This window comes from Phyllostomus hastatus, unplaced genomic scaffold (genome assembly GCF_019186645.2).
Source record: "Phyllostomus hastatus isolate PE091 unplaced genomic scaffold, TTU_PhHast_1.1 phas_contig_58, whole genome shotgun sequence".
Lineage (NCBI taxonomy): Eukaryota > Metazoa > Chordata > Mammalia > Chiroptera > Phyllostomidae > Phyllostomus > Phyllostomus hastatus.
In genome coordinates this window covers 22,130,240-22,153,546 of record NW_025333916.1, presented here as the reverse complement: position 1 = coordinate 22,153,546, position 23,307 = coordinate 22,130,240, and the positions used below count along the sequence as shown (strand labels likewise).

General features: G+C 38.9%; 1 protein-coding gene across 2 annotated transcripts in view; it reads left to right on the top strand.

Annotated features, from left to right (window-relative positions):
- The window catches only part of ARHGEF28 (Rho guanine nucleotide exchange factor 28), a 279,388-nt gene that overhangs the window by 176,754 nt on the left and 79,327 nt on the right, over nt 1-23,307 (top strand). For both annotated transcript variants that reach the window (XM_045847808.1, XM_045847809.1), the window contains 5 exons: nt 3,250-3,371; nt 6,849-7,129; nt 11,731-11,938; nt 14,367-14,478; nt 18,363-18,408. In XM_045847808.1, the coding sequence (XP_045703764.1) occupies nt 3,250-3,371; nt 6,849-7,129; nt 11,731-11,938; nt 14,367-14,478; nt 18,363-18,408 (769 nt within the window). The remainder of the gene's footprint in view (nt 1-3,249; nt 3,372-6,848; nt 7,130-11,730; nt 11,939-14,366; nt 14,479-18,362; nt 18,409-23,307) is intronic.

The following is a 23,307-nucleotide window of genomic DNA, read 5'->3' as shown; positions in this document are numbered from 1 at the left end:
CTTCCGGGACCATCAGTCTTGGAGATGGTATCCCAACCTAACATTAAATGACATCAAACTACATAGTAAAGGAGATACTTCTCTTTCACTTTTCTCTTGACCTTCCTGCTAGTTTCAAGGAGAAAGTCAGTTTGCTACCACTGCATCTTCAACGTCTCTTGAATCCTTCATAGTTGCCCCCTATGACAAAGAGCAGGCATTGTAGATGCTGAGCTTTCATAGGTAACTGTATTTAGTCAGAAGGTAGTTTCATTGTTTTGTTTTTACTATTTTAATATGTATAATTCCCATCTATATGTTACAGGGAATACTGGCTTTCTGTTTGTAGTGGGGATAGGTATTTCTCTGAAAATTGGATTTATTAAAGAGAAAAAGGTGGGTCAATCTAAAGATGAGTAGTAGAGGGTATACTAATGCAGGTGAGATGCAGACATGGAAGTTGTGAATTTGGTAGGGGATTGGCAAAATCTTGGTCTAATATCTGCTGTGGTAATAATTTTGTGGAGATCCACAATTTCTTCTTTGAAACTCTTGGGACCAGATTTATTTTGGAATCAGGAATGCTCAGATTTTTTGGTGTAGTGCTTATAATGTGGATGATATGACTTCCGTAGGAAGCGCTGGGGTGATGCCATCATGAAGCATGATAGCAGCTCTGCAGTGGGGTGTGTGAGCACGCACACCAGAGAGGGGCAGACAGACACTGCACGGCCTCGTGTGCGTTCAGGTTAGATTTTGCCGCCACATGTGTTTTAGAACCAAACTTAGGAAAGAAAGATTTGATTTTTAGAGCTTTCTGGATTTTAGGATTGCAGATAAGAGATTACGGACCTGTTTTTGTAAATAAATTCATCATTTTTTAAAAAAGAAACACCGATCAAATTAATCATGTGGAAAACAAATTAGATCCCAACTTGGTCAAAATAACTCCATCACATTTGAGCTTATTTTTACCACCTGGCTACGATCTCCTGTGGATTCTGACCTGCTGCATAGGGCCAGGTAGATATATTTGTGAAAGAAAAGTTGAATCCAAATGACTTTTACCCGCACACGTGAGAACAGAAGTAGTTCCTGGTCCTGCTCACCCTTGAGCAGAGTTCTGAACACAGGGCTCGCTCTCTGGGAAGTTCAGAACGTGGGTGTTGGGTCATGGGGCAGTGTATTATTCACGGGCACCTGTTCATTTGGGGCACTATTTCATTTGGCTCTGTGTTTTAAAAATGAAATCCACAGACTATTTGCAATTGTTTTGTTAAATATCCTGCTGGTTCCTTAGTGGAGTGATCAGTGCAGTGTAATTTGGCAGGGATGGCAGCAGTGGAAGGGGCCCCACCAGACCCCCACGTGCGGCAGCAGACAGGCCAGGGGCTTTTCAGTCCGTGAGCTTGCAGCACGAGAGCAGTTGAGCTGGGTTAATTACGCTTCAGAGGGCCTTGCTGAGTTATTTATGGTTGTTGTTCAAACATTCCGTAACATGACAAACGGGCAAGTATTTTCTAACTTCAGAACACATTGTAAGGGTTTTGTCAGGTTCTCGATTTATAACCTTGGGAACACGCTATTATTTTGTGTAATTAGAAGGAAAATGTACACTAAATTGATCATAAAGTGTTTGTGGGGTCTGTATGTTATATTGCTAGCTATTTAAATAAATTGATAAAAGAAGACATGATAGATATAAGAAGATAATGTTTTACATTTACATTGTGTATTTCCTCAAGGGGTTTAATAAAAATCTCGGTTGGATGTTCTGTGGGGAAGAGAGAGATTCAGATGCAGAATCTGAGGCCAGGGCCATTTGGCTCGCACAGTCTTTGTCAGTTCTCTGATGCCATGTAGAAACTTCCATAAAAAGAATGTTGTCTTCCTAGTATATTGGCCCAAGAGTTATGAATTAAAAAAATTTTTTGATTCACTCCCATGGGTTTACCTGGTTTTTATCTATGGAAGAGGTAAGATAGGTGGTGTGATAAGTGATTTCTGAGGGAACAGAGGCAATGCTCTTCGTCTTAGTCACTCACTCAAGAAAACTTAATGGAATGTCAGTGAGGATGACATTTTCTATGGCTATATTATAACTTTGAATCTATCCTATTAAAGTCATTCACAGACATTGATAATTTATTATGATAGCACCCTATGGTTAGTATTAATAACTTTGTACTGTACATTAAACATGATTAAAATAACTACCAATAGTTATAAAATATAATAATAGTGACTATGTTTATCATGCACTTACTAAGCGCTGTATTTTGCTGTGTATGGTGTGCATCTTTTGCCCAAATTTTTGAGGGAAAAATAAGGTTGTGCGTTATACGTGGGTATAATGATTGTGTACCATGGATATAATAATGGGTATAATAATCGCATGTATAATATGCACAAAAATGTGGGTGTGCATTATACACGGGAGTGCATTATGCATGACAAAATGTGATAATTAGGTATGTGTTAAGTGCTTTACATGTCTGAACTAATTTAATCCTCATAATTACACAATGAGGGAGCATATTGATAATCTGCATTTACAGATGAGGAAACCCTGTAAAGGTATCTGGAAATTAAGTAATTTAGCCAAAGACACAGGAAATGAGGTATTCTGGCTTCACTATGTTTTATTGTCTTCAACTTTATGTTCCCTCCTTACAAATACAGTAACACCTCAACTCTCTGGGACTTAACTTGGAGCAAGCTCATCCATTTGGAATGAAGCTGAGAACATGGAAGCAAGCAAAAACATTTCTATAATTGAAACAGAAGCAGAACCCTCTCTGTTTGGGAATTTGCATATTCGTTAGGCAGTACAGAACCAGAACTGCTAGGCTGTGCACTGTCTTGGGTCCTTTAGGAAAAGGAACACGTCAGTGACACCTGAGGAATCCCATGCGATCACCTGTGCTTCCGAGTGATTCACAAAGTGAATTTTGGTTTAATCTATTGGGAATTAAAAGCAAAAGTCTCATTGATTTTATAAAAATCTGTCATGACTGGAAAAATAGTGCTTGAAATGGGCATGTACATATCTAGAACAATATACTCTCTATGATGATTTTAGATAACTGAGAAGGCTTAGATGTAGAAAATAAAATACTTGCATGTAGTTCTGAATAAGTGAAGATAGAAAAATGCCATCTTAAAAAAGGCAACCTTGATATTTTTCTTATAGTTTGATGAAGAAGATAAAAGTTAACTGTAAAATAAATTCCTTCCACTTTATTTCTCCTGTTTTTATTTTTCCTCTAGATCGCTCCTTTGATGTCCTCAAAAAATCCAAGCAGCCCCCCACGCTCCGTGCTGCAGGCCGGCTCTCTGACATGCTGAATGGAGGCGATGAAGTCTACGCTAACTGCATGATAATAGATCAGGTAAGGCATCGCTGATGTTACAAGGAGGATCTGCCCTCTGTCCAAAGCCTGAGCATGTGGGAAGCGTATTCAGCATTACTGTGTTCCTCTGCAAGTTTTAACCCAAGTGCAGCACCAGGGTCGCTGCAGTGGAATCTCATCATGCGAGCATTTAACCGAGGTCCTTCCTTTAGAGCACAGCACACCCTACCTACCAAAGCTCGCCACGAGGGGGGTCTTTTGACACTGCCAGATGACAGGCATGTGAGAGCTCTTCAGTGGGGCCAAAATAAGAAATGATAATTGGGAGTCTAGTTTCTTCCCTATGCTTTTCAAAGAGTAATGTGTGTAGTGATCTGCTTTAGCAATATTTGCATTCAAATCCAGCAAGAGCTGGATGAACAAGAGTTGGGTGGCAACTCCAAATGATGCTGTCACATAAATTACTTGTTTAATCTTTATAACACACCTATTAACATGTAATAAGGTTGTAGAGCTTTAATAGTAAAACATAATGGTGTCATGTTACAGGGAAGCTGGAACCCTTTAGAATTCCCCGCCCATTCCCTGATAAAGATTTGTGAGTCAAATCTCATAAAGGCAGGTGGTTTGTGCCTTTGGATTTGTCCTTTATTCTTTTCTCTGGCTAGTGACCCTTACATTTTAATACAATATTGTATTGTACAATTGTAATACAATTGTAATGACTATTTAATGCAATACAAAAATTAAAATATAGCTCTAGATCTGAAGATTTCTGCACACTCTAATTTATGGGAGATATAAGGGATTCAAGGGTAATTTGGGCAACCCACTGTCTGTCTTATCCACTGACTTTAAAACCCAGTCTCCATATAAATGCACCATATATACACTCATTTAGCGATAAGGTATTTTACCCTTTTTTTTACTGTCATTAGTACGCATAAATTATATCCTATTACTTATAGATACTTGTTGATATATCTGCCTTATATCTAAAAGTTTATAAACTTTTTTCTGTCTAGTAGAGCTCAATTTCATCCCTTTAGTTGAATATCTTGTTTTTTTCTTTTTGCGTTTTATAAAACACTGTTGCCTCAAGTGCATTGTGTAAACGCGTAGGTTGTGATGATATTCAACATGACGGAGGAGTGTGCGTCAGGACGTGGACGTCAGTCCATAAATAGCTGGTGTGCTTTTGGCATAAAGCAGCGGAATGTGAACCCTGGTGATGAAATCTAGGATGAGGCACAGAGTTTAGGGCAAAGTGGGAGATCTGGGGACGTTCTTTGAAGATACAGGCTAATTGTTCTGATTTTAATGGCTTTATTCTGTTGCCATGTTTTTTTAAGCATTTAAATGAAATACTTCTTGAGTTCAACTTCTTGTTCCTTCTTCCTTCTTTCTTCTCCTCTGAGCCTCAGTGGGTACTGTGACATTTTCACTGAACTCAAGTAGCTAACATTCTGCGTGACTGGAATTTTGTAAGGGGGGAAACCATGTCTTTATGTGTCCTAAGATACATTCAAAATGTAAAACTTTACAAACTAAAGATGAAGTTAGGATGTCATTTGTTTGGGAATGTGAGAGAAGCATTGCTTTAATAATGTGAAGCGTACATTTAAAGGGAACTTGCACAGGTGATGGAGAAACTGCAGTGGAGCTGCAGATCGCCAAATGTGTGCAGTGGAAACAGAACTGAAACTGACAACCTGGACACAAACCATAGAGTTCACTGTATCAGTGTGGCACCGTTATCCTGTGGTTTCTCTGGCTGTTCCCATGTCCACTGGGATAGGAAGAACAAGGAGTCCAAATTCTGCATATTTAAAATAATTTCTAGCAATATCTGGACAGAATCTCACCTAATTTCCTTCCTTTCCCTCCACATGGCACAGAAACCTAAAAAAGATTGCTAGATTGTTTGCAAAGCTGTTTCTCATGAATTCTCAAGGTTATCTACCTACCTGATGGGGAAATTCACATGATAAAACTACTGTGAAAATGTCCCTATCACATAGGCTACTTAAGGAAAACAATGCTATTTGGACATCATTTCAGGCCCACATAATCAATAGAAAGAATCCCTGTATACTCTTTATGAAAACTCCCCAAATATTAATATTTTACTTTATTATCCTTTGAGTATGTGTTTATATGCACACAAATGCTTAAAATAGAAATAATGTATAATATATGTATATGTATATAGTATATACTATTTGAGAGCAAACTGAAAATATGGTACACCTATACTCTTCAGTCTTTCATGGTGTATTTTCCTGAAAAAGGGACATTTTCTTTTTTTTTACATAAGCATGTGTAGTAATCAGAATCAGCAAACCATCATTACACAGTACTGTTAGCAGTGTACAGGCCTTATTCAATTTTAGCCAATCACCTCAAAGTTCTCTGTAACAAGAGTAAATTCAGTTTCCTGTGTTGTGTTTAGTTGTCACGCCTTTCTTATCTCCTTTAATCTGGGGCAGTTCTTCAGACATCTTTTATGGCATTGATAACTTCACTAGGGATGTAAGTAACAATCTTTAAGTATCTGTAGGAGATGGTTTGAGTCATTAAGTACCCTGTCACTCATCTGACTTGCACCCACTAGTCTCAGCATTCCTCAGCATTTTTGCCTTCGTAAGTTATCACTGTGACAGTAGATTTAGGTGCCTAAATTTTCCTCTTGCTTCGTTTCTCCTTCACCACTGTACACCTAAATGGTGTCATTCTCGTTCTCCCCCTGCCCCCGTCATCTTATCTCCCGGAAACAATGCCTTTTGATGCCTGCCACCTCAGGTCACCTGTATTTTTGAGCCCCTTCTTTAGGCAAGTGCTATGACCAACTGGAACTCTCTCACACGTGCACTGTCTCTTCTCAGAATGACTTGTAGGTCCGTCTGAGGCCTGCTACTCTCTCCCCCACGCCCGCCCCGCTCTCTGCCATGCAGGCCTGTGCAGACTTCCCTTTCTCTCCGCAAAGGTTTGTGGCAGGAGTATGGCAGGTTGTTTGCTGCAATTTTGTGTGTGTTTCATGATTTCCAGATAATTTAAAGTTTAGGGCATTTTCTGTACGCTAGTTATGCTACGCCCATTCATCTTATGCAGCTTTATTCTTGTTTTTGTTTGGAGTGTTTCTTGGGAGACTCAGATTTATGAGACCACCACTACCTTGTTTACCCAAATTCTTATACACTTTAAAAATGAAGCTGCCTGCTCTTTAGTCCTTTTCTCAAGTATTTAAAGCATTTCCTCTCATTTTGAGTCAGTGGTTCATAAAATGTTAAAACGCTCAGTTGGTCGTTTTCCTTTTGTGAATTTTGGGATAGCAGCCAGCTGAACAAAAACATATCATGAAAGAATTCTCTGCTTACATAAAACAAAACAAAAGCGAGAACAAACAAAACAAAAAAAAGATAAAGTGGAAAGGTTTTTAAATTGGGCAAGTTTTATTCTTAGCTAAGCCAATCTGTCCTGCTTTTGCTTAGCAAATATTTTCCTTTTGACGACCAGGTTGGTGATCTGGATATTAACTGTATAAACGTAGAGCGAATCGCTGCAGACACCTGCCCCGACTCCATGGGTTCTGCCCTGGGCCCTCAGAGCGGCACGCACACCCCTGCTACCGCAGCCAGCGAGGGCGAGTGCCCATCCAGTGAGAGCCAGGAAGTGACCTCCGGCACTGACGCCCCGCAGCCCTCCACACCAGCATCGGGTTCACACGCCTCCAACTTAACTCTTTCTTTTGGTCTTCGTGGAGTTGAAAAGGAACAAAGTCATCTAAAGAAAAGAAGGTAAGATGCTATATTTTAGAGGAAAAATGTAGAAAATCATACCTTGTAGCTTCGAAATGTAGAAAATTCAGACCTTGTAGCGGAAATTGGGAAATTCTGTTCTATTTTCTATTGTCCCTATCATTTTTATCTCTACGTAAAAACATTGCTTCTTTTTAGGCTTCTGTATTCCTTGTTTTGAAAGTAAGACAATTAAGAAAACTGGCAAAAACGTAATAGAGGAAAACCACAATTAGATGCTTTGGCAACACCGTATTTTAATGAATATGCAAACCAGAAACTCCTATTACTGTTGATAGGAGTGAAAATTGTATAACTTTGGAAAATAATTTGGATATGAATTTTATGACCCAGCAGTTTTATTTCTGTGTTTTAGGAGACATATACATGAGTAGTTATAGAGCAGAAAGTAACCCCGATGGGGAATGAATAAATTACAGTATACTTACACAAAGAAGTGATATGCAGTAGTGAAAATGAATGACTACATCTACATGCAGAACATGTATCACAGAAACATGGAGTTGAACAAAAAAGTAAGAAACAAAGTACTTTAGTTAATGATTTCATTTTTACAAAATGCAGAACAAAACAAAAATCAAACAATTTATTATTACAGGGCAGATACATATGAGTTTAAGCTATTAAACAAATAAAGCAAAATAACAAAGAGGGTAAAAACATCCCCAAATTAAAGATCGTTACTGCATCCAGTGGGGAAAGTAGGGAATGGGAATGGAAAGGGATAAAAAGTTCTCGGTGCGGTGGCCAGCACTTACATTTCAAGCTGGGTAGGATCATAGATGTTCGTTTTATTTTCATGTTCTGTAACCTAGTTTCCTGGCACATATTATCTTGTGTACACCGAGGTGCTATTCAAACAGCGGTGTTGGTGCAATGTGCTGTGTAGATTTATGTACAAATGCACATGCATGGGTGCGTATGTTTGTAGTTTTGTGTCTGTTTTGTATCCATCCATCCTGTCTATTTTCTTTAGGAAAAAGGCCAATTTCTGCTAATTTCATCTTATTCTGCTGCCCACTTTCCTTAGGTAATAGCTTATCCCCTCCCCCCTCAGTTCAGGCCCAAGACCTCAGATTATATGCTCATTTTCACACATAAAATCTGAATCAAAATGAATGTAGAATACACAGATGTTTGTGTGTATAGTTGTCTATCTATGAATGAACATCCACGTAGGTAAGTACGTGTTCAGCAGAGATTTCATTGGTCAGAAAGGAGAGACAGGGAGGGGAGGCAGCTGTCCCTGGGTGTCGCTCACTGCACTGCACTGCACTTTATGTGGATGCTCCACCCCTTGAGTTCTGTAACATGTTATAGCAGGTACTGGTACCAACGGTGACTAGCATCTGATACATAAAACAATGAAAGGTTTTCTTTAGATTTGTATTTTTCGAATTATGGTTTAAAAGATGCTGAGCAGTCATGGCTATACATTAAATTGATGGGACATTTTGAGCTCTCCACCAGGCAAGAGTCTATACAGTTCTGCAGAAACAGATTTAACTGTGTGTTACTAGTGCATCCTGGTAGGATCTTCATGATCTGTCCAGTTTATGACCCAGGTCTCAAGAGGTGAATGGATTCTTCACTCTGGGAATAGAGGGAGAAAAGGGCACCAATGGTCTCTCTGTTCTGCTTATGCAAATATCCTCAGGCATTCTGAATTACACTTTCTGATGATGGCCTTGTTCTGGGACATTTAAATATCTCACAGCTGTAGCTAGAGTTTTGCCATATTAAAATGTAAGAAAAACTATCCAGTTTGCATAAAGACAATTGGATGTAAAAATCTAATTATCTGTAAAAATGTCACAGCTGATAGGGGGTGGGACTGGGGGGCAGAAAAAGGAAGATGCCCTAAAAGAAAAATCTTCCAGCCAGGCCTGTGGGCCAACTTTATCTCTTGCACGTTCTGTCTTCTCTGAAATATGTAGGAAGGAGGGGAAAGGACTCTTGATCCCCAGAAAGCCCCATTTTGACTCTGGGGTGACTGTGGGACCCTCCCCTCAGTGGGCGTCATGGTGGGAGTAACACAAATTGATAATGGACTTGAAGTGAAATGCACCCAATTTTTAAGTAAGCAAACCCTAGGCTGAGAGGCTAGGAACTTCTAATGTGGGAAGGATTTGGGAGTGCACAATGAAAACTAAGGTGAACACAGGGACAAGGCTGGCTGGGACCTAAGTCCTAAATTTTCTAAGGTTTAAAGCAATATTTTGGTGAAAGTAAAATTGTATGTACAATATGTAACCATTATGTTATTTAAACTTAATACCTATTTTAAGAAGTTACAAAGGGGAAAATAAGTAATGCAGCATTTATTTTAACAAATTATACAGCAGAAATTTAGTGGATAGGAGATGTGTTTGTTCTGTTCTAAAATATATCTTTAAGCCCATTTTTTGTTTTTCTGCAGTAAAAAATGCTTGTCACACCATGAACCACTCCTTCCCTTCCCTCCCCATGCACATAAAACTTAAGCATATTATGAAATAACATGTGAAATGTATTCTAATATCTTTTTACTCTATACTATTTTAAAATTCTGCTTACAACCTACTGAGTCTATTTGATATCCCACTAATGGGATTTTGAAAAATGGTATTATCAAATGAGAACCTAGAGGTAATTCATAAAATATTGTCTATAATATTGAATATCTTAGGTTAATAACAAAGAAAAAGTGTAGCCCAATTTGAATTAACAGAAAAAGAAATGTTTTAAAGTATAGTATGCAAAATGAAATAATGCTAATACTTCTGGGATGTATACACAGTGATGGAGAAACACTGTATGTAACCAGGAAGGCTTGTGTTAAAGTAGGCTATTCTTGCGGGCAGCCAGCTGTTTGAACTAATTCTCATTAGTACAGAGATCACAGGTTGAAAGACAAACACAGCAGCATAAGATATCAGCAAACCTTTGACCCCCTACCCTACCTCCAGATCTCTTTCTACTCTCAGATTAACGATGAATTAATAAAACTATATAGCACTGTAAATTACCTGTAGTTATACTACTGTAATGTTCACAGCTCCAACATTGACTGGAAAGGTTTTCTTTAACACGAAGCTTTAGTTTCTCATGAGAAATAATTTTAGGCACTCCAACATATGTGAGTGTTGAACTGAAGAAAAATGTGAAGTCCACCTCCAGTTTGTCCTTCCCATCTCCATGCCAAGGCAAAGGCTGTCGTGTGCTTGTTAAGGAGAAAACCCCACTTCAGACACCTCAGTGGTGCCAGTCCCGACCTTCCCTTACTGCCAGGTTTGCTGTGGACAAGTCCATGGATTGCAGACTAATCTAAAAGTTTGGATTGGAGACACAGTAAGGACCAAGTGTCGTGTCATTTATTAAGCTGACATTCAGTAGCCATCGAATAGCCTGTGGTTTTTCAAGAAAAATAATCCAAGTGCATTATTCAATGTTTTATTTTTTTGGTTCTCTACATTCTATAACCAAGGTGGTTTCGTTATACTGTTTTTAAAATTTTAACTTCAGAATTGTAACAACCAAAGAAAAAGGCATTTAAGAAGGCAGTTTGTTTGTTTTGTTAGTTCATTTGTTGCTTTTCGTATTATATACAGACAACAGAAGAGTAGTTACGGAAAGGCAGGGAGTCGGGGGCGGACACAGAGAGTAAAGGGGGGTGAGGATGTATGGTGATGGAAGGAGACTAGACTCTGGGCCTGAGCGTGCAATGGAGTATTCAGGTCATGTATTATGAAGTTCTACACCTGGAATTTACATACTGTTATTAACCAATGTTACCCCAATAAATTTAATTTAAAAACTCACTGTGCAATTAACATACCTGTGAAAGCTGTTGGCCTCCAAGGGTGAGTGGTTTAAAATGTAAATATTAAGGAATGAGCCAGGAATGTGGAAGGTCAAATTCTTTCCTTTAAATTGTGTGGTTATCAAGGTTAAATAAGGAAAGGAAAGCATTAGTAGTTAAGCAGAACTACTTACTACCTGCTTCTGAGAGGGGTTTCTCACGGGACGATTTTTTAAAACTTCTGAACATGATAATCTAATAGGACACAGTTGGGACCTCACTTGATTCTTGTCTGACCTGCATCACGACACCAGCCTGGGGCAGACCTCTGCATGTGTGTCCTCACCTGTGCTGCTGCCCTCCTCCTGAGCTTTCTGGCCCGGGAAGACAGAACAGCACACCCAGTGTGGTCACGTGCAGCTCTCCGCCTCCCCAACAGCTCAGTGGCTCTATTTTGTCTGTGTTTTTAATACTCGAAGGGTAACTGTTTAGAGCTTACAATAATTACATTTACAAGACAGAAATTGGGTGACACTAACTCAAACCAGCTTCTGTATCTTAGAGTACCTGACATGACCTTTGCTAGGTAGAAATGTGCACTTGGGGAAACACAGTTTTGTTGAAAAAGAGGATATTTGGGGGAAGCAAAACCAATAAAAATGACAAATAGAAATTTCATTAGAAATTAATTGAGCACCCACTATACCTCACGCCAATGAGGGATGGAATTCGGGGGTAGAAACCAGAGACTCTGTTTGCTGCCTCGGTTGTTCACTTGTTTGCCTGCTTTGTGCTTCAGCTCCAGCCTCGATGCTCTGGACGCCGACAGCGAAGGGGACGGGCCTCCGGAGCAGTCCCACCCTAGCTACCCGCCAGCGTCTCAGAGTCCCTCAGGAACTGGGGTTCCTAGTGGGGACGAACTAGACTCTTTTGAGACCAACACTGAACCGGATTTTAACATCGCCAGGGTTGAGTCACTTTCTCTAGCAAGTAACCTCCAGTCAAAGGTATTCTCGTTGGTATTCTTGTTGGTATTGATGTGGTTTATTCTAAGTGGGGAAAAAGTGTCAGCTGAGTATATCCATCTCTGAAAGACAAATGTTTTATTCACATGTATAAACTTTTTTTTCTTTGGGGGACCCATGTGCTGACTGATAGAGTCTGTCTTTTTAATCTTTCCCACTCTAATTGGTATATTCCATCTTACAAGGGCTGATTTGTTTTCATTAATTCACCACCAGTACATATAATCTTTCACACACTTGGAAAATTTCACCCTCTTACACAATAATTTCTCCCATCATCCCTTAAGCAAAAAGAGAGAAACTGGTAGTATTCAGTGGGTGTAAGTGATCAAACTTGTTTTGCTCACATAAAATTTTGCTTGGCCTGGGTGACGAGGTGAATAATGTCACCAAGGCAGAGGTGATGTTTGTTTAGCCTTCCTGGCTGCATGAACTAATCGGGAACACCATAAACTTGTCCGTTTTTCCATAGGAGACAAATTTCCTCTCATTGGCCCTCTCTCACGGGGGTTTCATTTTGTTGTGTTTGTTTTTTGAAAGATTAAACCCTTCCAGTCTTACAGAGAAAGCCCTTTTGTGTTTGGACGTGTGTTTTTCCTTTTTGATTTGTGTTACTGTATCCTTTTTTCTTCTTCAGTTGAGTTCATCACTATGAAATAGCGTGTGTCGTGTCCAAATGGCTCTTACCATGGACACACGGCTGTTGTGATGGTGCTTGGGTTTTGTGGTATAATCTTCAGTGTCCAAAACGTGTTTCATATGTGTGCAGCATGCATAATTACATCATTGCTCACCTCGGACATAGTCGTGCCTTTATTAATTTTTGAGCAGAGGAGGCTCCCCAATCTTGGCGAACAGTCAGAACTCAGCGCCGGGCCTCTCACCACAGACCCGGATCCCTTTCCCTCGGCTGGGAAGCCTGTGGAACTGTCACAGTCTTTTGAACCTGAAGACCATGTGATATTTCTGGATAATATGTTTGTTGATATAGATCCTTCTTAGTTTTGCATTTTGGATGGAATTGTGAAACTCTCATCATTACTTGGGATGAAAAGTAATTCAGCCTCTATGAAGCAAATTCAGTGTTGCCCATTTTTAAGAAGGATCTGCCCTTTAAAATATATCTTGCCTTGCTTCTGTCATTATTCTGTGTAACTTTTTACCTGAGGGTTTTGGATAATTCTCAAAGTCCCATTATTGTACAAAATGATCCCCACAAATGACTTCAGTGCAGAGGATGGCATTCGGTGAGGGCCCTTTGTGGCCAGCTCACTGTGAGGGTCATAGGCCAGCGTGGGCTGGCCCTGCTGACATGCAGACCCGGAGGGTCCTCCCTAATTGGTCAGCCAGGGGAGCCACAGCCCAGGCCCCTTTGAAGCAGGGTCAGGCATCTGGTTTCAACTTTTCTCCAGGCTCCTTATACCAACAAACTTTGGGAAACCATGTGTTTTCACTTAGGGGGAACTGAAGGGACCAGCTCTTGTGAAGGACAGTTGCTGATGGCTTAATTTTAGTAGTAAATTTTGCATTGCTTTATTTTAGCCCTAACTTTAAGTGCTATCTTACAATTGGATGGGTGGAATGAATCCTAAGGCCACCAGGCCTCTGTCTATTGGATGGGAGTTGGGTACCATAAATGGCTTTAATGGTGTTCTGTCGCATATTCATTTAAATTGTCTAGATCATGTAAGAAAACCATGTTTTAATTATCTTGCCATTTTGCATTTTAATATATGTTGCAAACATTATAACAAAAATAGTATATAATTAGAAAAGCAGGAACAAAGATGGCAGATCATTTAAAAGGAATGAAGGTCCATAAATCAGTGATATTCAAATATCATCCCAGGAAAGGCTGGATGGAAAGTCCATTGAAAGATGAGCACAGCCTGGGAAGATTTGTGTGGTGACCTGATGTGTACTTCCCTAGAGGCTGCAGCAAACATCATAAACTTAAACAGCTCTTTGGAAGTTTTAAAATCTCATCATTATGAATGACTATTCTTCTACCTTTTAATAATCATTAAGCATAGAGATATATATTAGTATAGAATTCGCTTGAATGCTACAGTGTAAAATAAAAATAACTGACAACTCTGGTGAAAAAAGTCAGACTCATTGTTAAATATACAGAGAAAAACTCATTTGACTTCATTTTCCACTTTTAACCAACTTGGCTGGAATGTCATAATTGCACCTAAAGTATCTGTAGGAACTAGTCCCCAAAGCATTAAAGAGACGGTACAATTTTAAATTGTGAGAGGCAAACAGAAACAATGAGATTGCATCAGAAACTTTCAAGTTGAATCCTTTTACAAAGATGCTGATTTAGAAATATGTTCAGGGTGAACATATACTTTTGAGTCTTACATAGTATTTTTTAAAAAAACATCATTCTGATCTCCTTTAGGAATCATTGCTTTCTGGAGTTCGCTCACGTTCTTATTCCTGCTCATCGCCCAAACTCTCTTTAGGAAGAACTCGGTTGGTGCGTGATTTCGCAGTGTGCAATTCGAGTGAAGGTGAGTGTTGTTTACCATGTGTCTCTGGCAGTGCTCTGTTCCAGGGCAGAGTTTCAGTTAGTGAGAGTGCACATAGTACACAACAACAGCTGGCACGAGTTTTCGATTGTATTTTCACAACGAGTTTTTCTAAGCTTAGCAAAGTCTTTTTCTCTTAGATATCATGCAGGTTAAAGATTTGATTTTGATGAAATTACAAATGTGTGCACTCATGTCTGTTTCTTTATTCTTTGAATGAAAGGTTTTCCTCAAGGATAGTGTAAACTAGAATTTATTCTAGGCTCATTATTGTGAGGGTTTTAGAGGATTTTATTGAAGTAAAGTATAAAAATTACTTTTTTTCCGATATATAAATTGTTGAAATAATCTATCTCCTCAGAGGCAAACCACTGCAAACTAGATTTCCTTTCTTTATTGAAAAAAAGAAAGTTGAAATAAGAGAACTATTTGAAGCATGAATAAATGTATCTCAACATTTTTTGTGGCAATGCAAGCATTCAGAAGTGTAAATGTTATGCAATAAAATTTTAACTTAAATATAGTATACCTACAGAAAAGGGTGCAAATTATAAGCATATAGTTTGATGAATTTTTTAAAGTGAATTCAGATCAAGAACTGGAACAATTTTGGGTGACTCTGAGCTCCCCGATAACCCCTCTCAGCCTCTGTCCCCATTTTCAACTTTGAAATGTAACTATTTCACACTGTCTTCACATGTAATATTATATAATCATTGCATTTCAAGGCACAGTTGGAAGTATTCATGCTACTCTGTAATATATAGCATTATAATAAAATTTTTGTCAATGTATTAGATAATGACTTTTTTGTCTCTTATCCTTAAGAGTCTCAAAAGACTCAGAAAATTTGAGATGTGCTTAAGTATTCTCAGTTTCTTAGTGTGGGCCATTTAAGGTAGGCTTTCACTCTTTTTTCTCTCCTTTTTAAAATTCTTGCTTTATTACGTGGTTACTTTGCATTTTTATGCTATGTGGAACAACCTTGAAAGCATAATCTTTGTGCTTGGAGCTCCCATCCTAAACAGTGACTTGTGTATGGGAGATACTCAATAAATATTTGTTGAAAAATATTGTTGTCTAGAAACGTCAAATACAAAACAAAAGCTATTTGGTGTGTCCCCCCTCCCACCCTCCTCCCGTGCCCTGTCTGGGAAGTCTTTTGGAAGAGGAGAAAACAAGACTACATATGCACCAATTTTAATTTTTGGAATGGGAAGGCAGAGAAATGGACTAGAGAAAGGATACAGTTACCTTTTAGGGGCCAGGAAAAGAAGATGGATTAAATTTTTCCTGTGATTTTTTTTTTATACCATGAGTATTCCTCCGATCTCCAGCTCTCCCCAATCTCAGTTGAGGTTGGAAGTCCTTTTAATGGCAGCTTGACACCTTTTCACTCACAGTCTTAAGTAACGGATTAACTTTATACTCTAACTATTTGGAAAATACTTTTAAATCTTCTGTGAAATGTGCAAAATGGTGACCTTGCCCTTATGTTTGTTATATCTCTGATTTTTCAAGTCAGTTCTGAAATTTGAAATTGTTGAGCAGATGTCTAAAAGGAAATTGATTGTTTACAAGGGAAAACAGCCCTCACTTACAAATTCTTCAATGAATAAGGCAGGGTATCTTTGCCTAACATACAATCCTTAACTCTGCATTTGAGTTAGAAAATACAAAAAATTGACATCCTTTGGTTTTTCTGTGAGTAAAAGCTTCTCTTTAGACAGTATGTTTTAAATTATTTAAAAAATTTTTTATTTATTGATGAGAGAGAGGAGAAAGAGAAAGAGGGATCTATTTGTTGTTCCACTGATTTATGTATTCATTGATTAATTCTTGTGTGTACCCTGACTGGGGATTGAACCTGCAACCTTTTTTGCATTGGGACAATGCTCTAACCAACTGAGCTACCTGGCCAGGGCTAGACAGTAGAATTTAAAACAGTACTATTTGAATGAAGTTTGATATTCTCCAAAAGGTAAGAATTACAAACAGGTAATTTGGATTGAGGTTAACACTAAATGTACAGATCCCAACAGATATTCCTGTATAGTTGCAAATCTTTGGATTGAAGCCATTTATCATAGTCAAAACTATTGGACTATGGGGAATAAATTAACTTTTTAAATCATTTTTTATTGTTGTTAGAATACAGTTGTCTCCATTTTTCCACCACCACGTTCCCCCTCCCCATCCACCCCCACCCCCCACTCTCAGTCCTGGAAAGAAGGAATGATTTCACCTGTGTGTGATCAAAGCACAGGTGTGAGAGCTTGACTAGTTCAAAGGTATCTTCTAATGTTTCATTGTTTAGTTTGCATAGATTAGTCAGAGGTGAATTGATATTTGTGCTGCTAGAAATCCTCTCTCAAGAGTTTTGAATAGTCCTAAATATTTTCTCGATTTGAGTAGACTCCAAATCTCCTTTGGCCCCAATGGAAAACTCCTGTATGTGAACTGTAATACAGATACACTACGATACGATGGTCTGTCTTTCTGTCCTTTTTATTCTTTCTTGTGATCTCTCTTACTTGTCATTTCCAAGGGGTTACTTACTGTCACATCTTACTCTTTTTTTTTTTTTTGAGCCAACAGTACAATAGTGGCAACTTTATTTTTTAGTGCTTATGTGTATAAAACAAAATCCAACCCTATATATCATTTTCTTTGGTACATCATAGACTTAGGGAGAAAGAGACATTGTCAATATTGAGGTGGTAATTGTAACCTCACCAAGACAAACTGTTCTATATTTAAGAACCTGAGGAGTTAAGTTAATGTACTTTTGAAAATTATTGCTCACTAATGGATGGAATCCTATCAGACTTTGTTCAGTTGCCTTATTAGCTCAATTACTTTGGACAAGAGGCTTTATTCTCTTGGTATTTCCTGAACCTCAGCCTATTCACAATAAGGATGCTGATTTCTGCCTGAGACTTAATCTGTGGAATATTTAATAGCAATAAAACAAAGCCTTCAAATTCTTCAAGTTAGATTTTCTATAACCTACAAGATAGTATCAGTCTCAACACTGATGGTTACACATTTCAGGAGATATGTATTTATTACTTTTCCTCCTATATGTCTGGCCCAACCTTTGCAACCTAGTTCTGCCTCATCACACTTCTGCGTTGTAATGGTAAAGGATCTGTCCCTGCTCTGTACACAGTGTGCTCCCCAGTGGCCGTTCCCTCCTTCTGTCTCTCCCACTGTCTAAATCAGTATCTCTGCTCCATCCCATAGTGAGTACCCCAGTTCCTTCCTGAAACAAGGTGGGCCCTGAGCAGTTTACTTGCACCTGCCCCTTCTGCCCCCCCCATCCCCCATAAGTCCAATGGGACAGGTGGTTCTCCCTGTCCCCATGAGCCATGAAGTGCATCTCTGAGCTGGCTGCTGCTAGGGTTTTATACAGGCATTGCAGCTCTACTAAATCAGATTCTGCCTTAGGGTGGACTTTAAGACTTTTCTTTAGAACTTCGCTTAAAAAGCCGCTAAGATAGTTATTGATTCTGTATGTGGAGTAATTAGTGTTATGAGTAAGGTATGAGGCTCTGGTGAGAAATATCCAAAAAGATAGAACGAATTTTCTGCACTTCTGGAAATACTTGCTATCCCTTGCTGATGCTAACTTAGTTCATAAAATCACTAAATGTTGCTGTGTTTTGGGCTCTTCTCCATTCTCTCCAAACTAGGGAGAGTAATAAAGATTTCCAGAGCAATGTCCTACTTATATAAAGTGACTTATTTTTTTTTCCATAACTGGTGGTAGTGAAGAATAATGGTTGAGCACATGCCTTTCAGACTAATACACAACTGCTAGTTTGTCTGCCTTAGTTCTCATTTTATTGTTCTGTGTCTTGTAGAGCAGCAAAGAGCTTACAGCCTACCGGAGTCACCAGGAGAAAAAAGGTATTTTAACTGTTCTGAATTCCCCGAGGGACTGCTTGATCCATCTGTGGAAATGTGTGCACCTCACTTGGGATGTTTAATAGTGTGTGAGTTCTCTGTGTGATGAGCCTGCTGAGTCCCTTCCTTCCCATGTGATCTGTATCAACACAGGTTGGCCATCTGCTCCTCTCGGTCCCCAGAGTGCAGGCCCCCGGACTGGGGGCAGAGTATTCTGTTTTGGGTTATTGTCAGAGCCAAATACTTCCAACATACTGCTCACGAAGGGAGCAGTGTGAGGACCACCTGCTTTAGAAAGGCATCAGGGTCCGCCTAGGTATGTCCACAATGACAAGAAGCTTTTCTGTGACAGCAGGCCACTGATTGGTCAGTTACCCAAAATGCCCAAACATTCTGTGACCTGCCTGTGTGGAGCGTTGTTTAGAAGAGTTAAGTTTGAAACAAAGAGTAAATGGTGTGGGATGTACTTGGGCATTATCAGCTTTCTGACTGATAGGTGGATTTGAAAGTTTTATGCCTAGGCACCCCTTTTCCCTGGAATGTAAGACTGTCCCTGGAGCAATGTTTGGGAAGCTGACAGGGGAGCAAGCGAGACTGTTGAGTTAGTTCTCTGGGTCTTCAGCACTCGCTGATCTCGAGTTGCACTGCGAAATAGCCTCGGGGTTATGTCAGAAATGGCAGAGATGCCTGGCTTTAAGATACCCCATGTGAAAAACAAAAATGGTTTTAATTTTGGTAATGTCAATGCTAAAACTCTAAAACCTTTTAATGTAGAGATCAAGGTGGGCTGTTATGCTTTAAATCTTGGAATAAAAGTATTAATAAGATAATATATGGTGACAGAAGATGGCTTGACTTTGGGTGGTGGGCACACAGTGCAATGGACAGACCGTGTGTCATAGACATGTACACTGAAACCTGTATAGTCTCATTAACCACTGTCATCCCGATACATTTAACTAAAAATCAATAAATAGCTCATATGAATATTGGCTTTGTAAAATCATGTTGGTCGTATTTTCCATGTCTGTGGTTTTGTTTTCCAAATTCCAGAAGATTTTGTAAAAAAAATTAACTGTTTTATTTCATAAGCATATTTTTAACTTTGAAGTACTTGTTTCCTGTCCTCTGCTTATTCCTTCTGATAACATTGGACCCATTAAATATCTTCTATTTCTTGAAAAAAAGAAAAGTATTAACAAGAAGAAGCCTGCTTTTGTTCACTCTTATATTTTGAGACTGGAATGGAAACTCTGAAATGTGAAAACTAGAGTAAGACTAAGACTTTCCTTTAAGAGTAGAATGTTGCCGATGACAGTGTGACGATGGCAGTGTGACGATGGCAGTGTGCCGATGGCCAGGAGAGCAGGAGCAGCGGGAGCTGACCATTGTTGGGTGATTTAGGAGGTCTGCGATGTTTTGAGCTGCTTACATTTATTACTTCATTTAAGCAGTTTAGTGACTAATTCTGGGATTTGTTTGTTGTGCCAGTCATCACTTTGATTAGCATCTTCTCTTCACCATCTTCCTCACAATTGGGGAAGTCATGGGCTGTTGTCACGATTTTCTTTAAATAAAAAAAATATTTATTTTCCATTAGGAGAGGGATTGAAGGCTAGAAAAACCAGTCATAATTGATTAAATATTAACCTATAAAATGCTTTAACTTAGATGAGATGTATAGGGAATGTCCTTTTCTCTCTTATTTCACATTTTCTGTCATTCTGGGCTTTGTTTTTTCCTTCCCTATTCTTTAGTCTCCCTTGGTCTCCATCAGCCACACCCCCAGTGTATCTAGGAGAGGAGATCTTTCCCCTCACCCCTCCTATTCCTGACATCTTGTTGGACCTGGCAGGAAGAGCCCTGGCGCTGCCTATGCTTGGCTTTGGTCACGTTGTGCACAATTACCCGAGGGTCCACCTGCACTGGAATTTTTATTTACATTAATCACTTAGTTTCTGGAAAGGTAACTAAGCAGCCAGGTAAAAGGGGCGCTCACTCTGGACCTTGCAGGCGCATTTCTGCAGAGCAGACATCTTCCAACTTCTTCAACATCGTATGACATGACCTACACACTGTATTGCCACCATCTGTCTTAAATTTACTACATCTGTTATCATCTATTAAAAATATTTTGAGCATCTGAGTCTTCAAAGAAGTTTCATCATGTCAGTTTTCAATTTGGATAGTGAGAACTTTTTTTTTTTAACATTTAGATGCCTAGTCTTTTTTAAAAAAAATAGGTTATAGATATAATAAATTAAAGATTAGGATATTGAGGATTCATATTCTTATGATATTTTAAATATCATTTTGCCTACTAAAAAGGCAGTACCAAGAGAGTCTCTGAAGAATGGGGCTTGTAAAACTTTACTCTGGGTGATTCCATTGGTCAGCAAATCGGTTAGAGCTTGGGCATTCTTGTTCTGGGATGTTGAAAAGAATTTAAATGATTTTTTTCCAAATTCTTATAAACTGAAAAGCTATTTAAATTCTGTTACATAATCAGTTGGGGATTTTTCCCTTCTCTGTTGCCCACTATAGTACCTACTTGTCGTATAGGTTAGTACCACACAGTGAAATTACATTTGCAACATGGAATCAACCAGCCCACCTGTGCCCAAAGGCTACACTGTGTTACCCATTTTCTAGTATGACACTGGACTATGTCCATGATATTCACATTTCTACAAGATTGGATGGTTATTCTGATTTAATATCTAGCGTTTCAGTGCTTTTTTGTTTATATTACCATGTCTTAGATCCTATCAGCCATTGAACTTAGAAGTTAGTGCTATAATTTTATGTAATTTTAAAAAAGATTTTATTTATTTTTAGAGAGAGGGGAAGAGAGGAGAAAGAGAGGGACAGAAACATCAATGTGTGGTTGCCTCTTGCACACCCCCTACTGGGGACCTGGCCCACAAACTAGGCATGTGCCCTGACTGGGAATTGAACCAGCGACCTTTGAGTTTGCAGGCTGGCGCTCAGTCCACTGAGCCACACCTGCAAGGGCTAATTTTGTGTACTTTTGTAGGAGTATATAGAATACAAAGTAAATTCTGGTGAAGGTATACATTTTAAATCAAAACTGAAACATTGTTCTTGATATTGTCTTCTATAGGAATTTGGAGTAGAGTTGAATAAATAATTTTTTTTTATTTGAAAAAGTTTACTTGTGTTCCTGCTGGGAAGTAGGAGACAGGACTTTTTGACCTGGAATCCACATGGACCTAACCATCCTTCAATTCTGAGGTTTCCTCTCCTCAGCCTGCTGCTGTTCTCTTAGACATTGAATGGCACTGTTTGTTACTCAAATGTGTTTTTTCCCACTACCAAAGTGAGCCTGTTGAATATTATGCCATGAGTTTTGAAACTTGGGATGCTTAGGACATAAGAGGTATGAAAATTTACAGATTATATTAATCGGTCAGTTATCTAAGGAGGTGGCTGTGGAAATAGAAAGGAAATAAGAGGGTCTGAGTTCCTTTTTGTTACTCTGAGTAGTTGTAGGATACCTTCACTTCTTTTTATTCCAATTAAAAAATATATTTTATTGATTATGCTATTACAGTTGTCCCATTTTTTTCTCCCCCTTTATTCCCTTCTGCCCTCTACCATCCCTCCCACCAGCATTCCCCCACCTTAGTTCATGTCCATGGGTCATACATATAAGTTCTTCGGCTTCTCCATTTCCTATACTATTCTTCACCTCCCCCTGTCTATTTTGTACCTACTATTTATGCTTCTTATTCTCTGTACCTTTTACCCCTCTCTCTCCTCTCCCCCTCCCCACTGATAACCCTCCATGTGATCTCCATTTCTGGGATTCTGTTCCTGTTCTAGTTGTTTGCTTAGTTGTTTTTTGTTTGTTTGTTTTTTTGTTTTTTAGGTTCAGACGTTTATCGTTGTGAGTTTGTTGTCATTTTACTATTAATATTTTTGATCATCTTCTTTTTCTTACATAAGTCCCTTTAACATTTCATATAATAAGGGCTTGGTGATGATGAACTCCTTTAACTTGACCTTATCTGGGAAGCACTTTATCTGCCATCCCATTCTGAATGATAACTTTGCTAAATAGAGTCATCTTGGATGTAGGTCCATGCCTTTTATGACTTGAATACTTCTTTTCAGTCCCTTCTTGCCTGCAAGGTTTCTATTGAGAAATCACCTCATAGTCTTATGGGAACTCCTTTGTAGGTAACTCTCTCCTTATCTTTAATCTTGGGTAATTTAATTATAGTGTGCCTTGGTGTGTGCTTCCTCGGGTCTGGCTTCTTTGGGACTCTCTGAGCTTCCTGGACTTCCTGGGAGTCTGTTTCTTTTGCCAGATTTGGGAAGTTCTCCTTCATCATTTGTTTAAATAAGTTTTCAATTTCTTGCTCTTCCTTTTCTCTTTCTGGCACCCCTAATGTGGATCTTAGAACATTTAAAGTTGTCCCGGGGGTTTCTAAACCTCTCCTGATTTTTTTGAATTCTTATTTCTTCATTCTGTTTTGGTTGAATGTTCCTTTCTTCTTTTTGCTCCAAATTGCTGAGTTGAGTACAGGTTTCCTTCCCATCACTGTTAGTTCCCTGCTCATTTTTTAAATTTTACTTTGCATAGCCTTCACTTCTTCTTCTATTTTGCAACCATATGCAGTCATTTCTGTGAGCATCCTGATTACCAGTGTTTTGAACTCTGCATCTGATAGGTTGGCTATCTATTCATACTTTTGTTCTGTTTTTGGAGCTTTGATCTGTTCTTTCATTTGGGCCTTATTTATTTATTTATTTATTTATTTATCTCAGCAGTCCTGTTATATAGTAAGGGGTGAAACCTTAGGTATTTGCTAGGGTGGGGCAATCCACATCACTGGGTTGTGGTGCTGTATGTTGTGGGGGCCAGGGAGGGAACAG